Source organism: Stegastes partitus, unplaced genomic scaffold (assembly GCF_000690725.1).
Source record: "Stegastes partitus isolate 25-593 unplaced genomic scaffold, Stegastes_partitus-1.0.2 Scaffold1796, whole genome shotgun sequence".
In the NCBI taxonomy this organism is placed as follows: domain Eukaryota; kingdom Metazoa; phylum Chordata; class Actinopteri; family Pomacentridae; genus Stegastes; species Stegastes partitus.
The window spans coordinates 15,463-18,749 of record NW_007579527.1 but is presented as its reverse complement, the minus strand read 5'-3'; the positions used below and the strand labels follow the sequence as shown (position 1 = coordinate 18,749).

Below are 3,287 nucleotides of genomic sequence, written 5' to 3'. Positions count from 1 at the left end.
GTTGTATTTTTTGGAATTTGTATGAAATATAATAATTATAACTGTGAATGTCAGGTCCTAACCTTCATATTTAAACGAGACATTTCTGTTACAAAAAATATTGCAGTTTCTTAACTTTTATATCTAAATTAATGATATTAAAAATGTAATAACCTTGATGTAATATACATATGTGACGTGAAACTGATTAATCAATAATACTGCAGGGTCTTAACATAGTTTTTTTTAAAAATAAGTCAGGTACATTTGCATAACTAATAACACTAAACTGTGAACCATATTTTAAAACTTAAATTTGCATAATTAATAATATTATGTGGCCATTTGCATCGTATGTAGTATTTAAATGCCTTTAGTCAGGCACATTTACATTTTATAGAACATTTTAGGGTCATTGAAAACTACAACGTTTATTTCTCTTTGGTTGTACCGCTGCTGTGCTTTAATAACAAACATAATAGCTCTGGCAGAAGGGGGATCAGTCGCTCCGTATCTGGCAACCCGCCTGCGCTCTGACGTGACGGAGCTCGGAGTGCAGTGTGCATCTGGAAGTTGTCGCCATCATATCTGGCTAAATGTTAACCTAGCTGCAGTCAGTCCGCCGCTGTGTTCGAGGATACGGCGTCAATAACGCAGCTAACCCCCGTTTGTTCCGTGTGTCGAGCTTCCGTGAGCCGCCGTGATGTTGTCAAGCAGCCAGCGGTCGTAGAGCTGTTGCGGTGCGGTGAGCCTCCCTCACTAGCAGCAGCTACCCGGAGCACACATTAGCAGGCTGGAGTCTTGAGAAGCAGCGAGGGGCGGCGGGCTGCTACGACCAGCTAGCAGCGGGGCAGCTAGCTAGTTAGCTGGCTAGCGAGTAGACAGACGTTTGCCGTCAAAGTGAGTAAAACCGCGGGCCGTGAACGCTGCCGCACAGCCTCCGGTACTTTCCGCTGCTGCCGAGTCGATACGGGACCCTGACTAAGGAGCTAGCAGCGCCGGGAAGCTAGCTGCAACTCCGCCGAGAAACCGAGAAGATTTGGAGCTAAAGAGCCAGCTGGGGTCGAGCTGCCGCGGTGGGAGGCTGTTAAACTGGAGCTGGCATCGTTACTCCTCCCGTCTTTAACACGTAGGTCCACCTGAGTCTGCGTCTTTTCTCCTTCTCTCTGTGTGACGGTTTGTTATGGCCTTTTCTGGTGAAGCTAACTTCCTTTGCAAAGTCTCTCCGGTCGCTCTTGTTGCTGCAGCTGTGTTAGCCACCTCCTGCTACCAAGTAGTTTCAAATTGTTGGCAAGCTCGTTCTAAAATGTGAGATAATCGCCATTTCCAGTGCACAGTTAATACAGTGTTGTGATGGGGTGCGATGTTTACACCGTGTCTGTGTGTCGCGCAGCGGGCTGCTGGGCCTGACAGCTGAGAAGATGTCTGAGGGAGAGAGCAAGCAGGCCCCGGACGCGGTCCAGGAAGCCAAGCCGGAGTCCGCGGCCGCTGCTCCCGCAGGTCAAGGAGTGTCATCCGTGTCTCCCCCGGTGTCCATGGTGACCCAGCCTCCTGCTACTGCTGCCACGGAGGACGAGGAGGAGGAGAGCGAGGATGAGTCAGAGATTCTGGAGGAGAGCCCGTGTGGACGCTGGCAGAAACGCAGAGAGGAGGTAGAGGAGAGATGTCTGTGCTGAGGTGTAGATCACTGCTTACAAACAACAACTAGTGGATGAGGCGTGTTGAGCCGAGGGTCAGACCTGCTGCACAGCTATGCAGCTCTGGAGGAGGCTGGGATTTAAATCAGCTGTAAGAAGTGCCACTTTAACTCCATTTCTATTCCATCTTCTGAAAGTGATACGGAGGAAATATACCCGTAGAGCTGTACATTAGCAATACCACTGAGTGAAGTCATGCACTGACAGAAGCACAAACTGTGTCGTGTTGTCACAGGAACCTGCATGCATTCAGTTGCTGATGCAGAACTTTAAACTTAGTCCTGATTTGATGCCGAGTCCGTCTTACTTTACTGGTTTTGCAGCGAATAGAACACAGATTAAATGGTATTTTTCAGGTAAGAGTATTCAAGCAGTGCCATTAATTTCACTTTGGTTTAGCCTACAGTAATCTCCACATGTCCTTCATTACGGGACAGTGTCACTTTCTGAGAGTCAAGCTTTACCAGCTGTGATGTGCAGCTGTCTTGTTAGAAATAAGCAGAAGTACACATGTTCATCAGCATGATTAACAATTTTATACCAGTACTTCTCTCTTGCATCGTTTGCAGCAACACTTCTTTGCACAGGAACACATTTCTCTTGACTGAAACAGGTGGTGTGCTGTTGGCGCATTTTGTTCAGTTGAAAAGTCAACTGATGCTTCAGACAGCCCTCTTATGGACAGAGCCTGGTGAAGGAAATAACTATCGCTGTAGCACCCGTCGTCTCTGCTTGGGGTTTTAGGATTTGTCGAGCCAGGGCACATAAAACAAACCGTATCTATATTGAACTTGCTTTGTCTCACACTCTTCTGATGAATTATTTTCTTTCCTCCCGAAGGTGAATCAGCGCAACGTCCCCGGGATCGATAATGCTTACTTGGCCATGGACACGGAGGAAGGAGTTGAGGTGGTGTGGAATGAGGTCATGTTCTCAGAAAGGAAGAATTTCAAACTACAAGAGGTGAGTGCAGAGGCAGGCCAGAGCAGCGGAAACATCTGAAGCATTCGTGCGCTGCAGTATTATCTCAGCGTGTGTGATACCGATCAGCAGGAGCACATAGTTTATACCTTAAAGGAATAAAGCGGGTTTTCGGGGTTGTTTTTCGTGCGCTTTGTGACCTCTGTGCTGATTTTCATTTTCCCCCTTCGGCTCTAAGCTCCTTAAGCAAGCGATCAGACTTGTTGCTGCCAGCGAAACAGAAAAGCACACGCTGTACCTGAGTAGCTGCAGAAACATTCTGTGAATGTTGGACGGGAGACCAGATCGTATGAGCTGAACAAATGCTGATTTAGGTTCTTGCTTGTGTACAAGTCGGCATTTTGATAGTTTGGCTTCAATCTAAGTGTTTCTTTAAAGGTTTCTCACTCGTATGTCGCCTTCAGAAAAGTCAAAGATCCAACCTGTTTTTCAAATAAAAAGCAAGAGAGTGCGGTCGTGTTTCTGCTGGTGTGTTGCCCTTAATTACTGTAGTTTAACCCCATCGGAGACCAATTAGTTCAAAGCTGACGGCTTTTTATACGCCTGTAACTGGATGAAAGGTTTTCTCAGACTTAAAGAGCTCATGGATGCATGTTTTCTGTGTATTATGATGTGTGTGAAGTAAAAATC

At 46.6% G+C, this 3,287-nt stretch overlaps 1 protein-coding gene across 2 annotated transcripts in view; it reads left to right on the top strand.

Annotated features, from left to right (window-relative positions):
• The first annotated feature begins 569 nt into the window (after positions 1-569).
• Positions 570-3,287, top strand: part of nrbp1 (nuclear receptor binding protein 1) — a 10,316-nt gene continuing 7,598 nt past the window's right edge. Inside the window, exons 1-3 of one of the 2 annotated variants that reach the window (XM_008302332.1) lie at positions 570-1,108; positions 1,373-1,631; positions 2,517-2,639. In XM_008302332.1, coding sequence (XP_008300554.1) covers positions 1,401-1,631; positions 2,517-2,639 — 354 coding nt within the window. In that variant the 5' untranslated portion in view covers positions 570-1,108; positions 1,373-1,400. Of the gene's footprint in view, positions 1,109-1,269; positions 1,288-1,372; positions 1,632-2,516; positions 2,640-3,287 lie in introns of those variants that run through there. The other variant, XM_008302333.1, reaches the window with a different exon arrangement.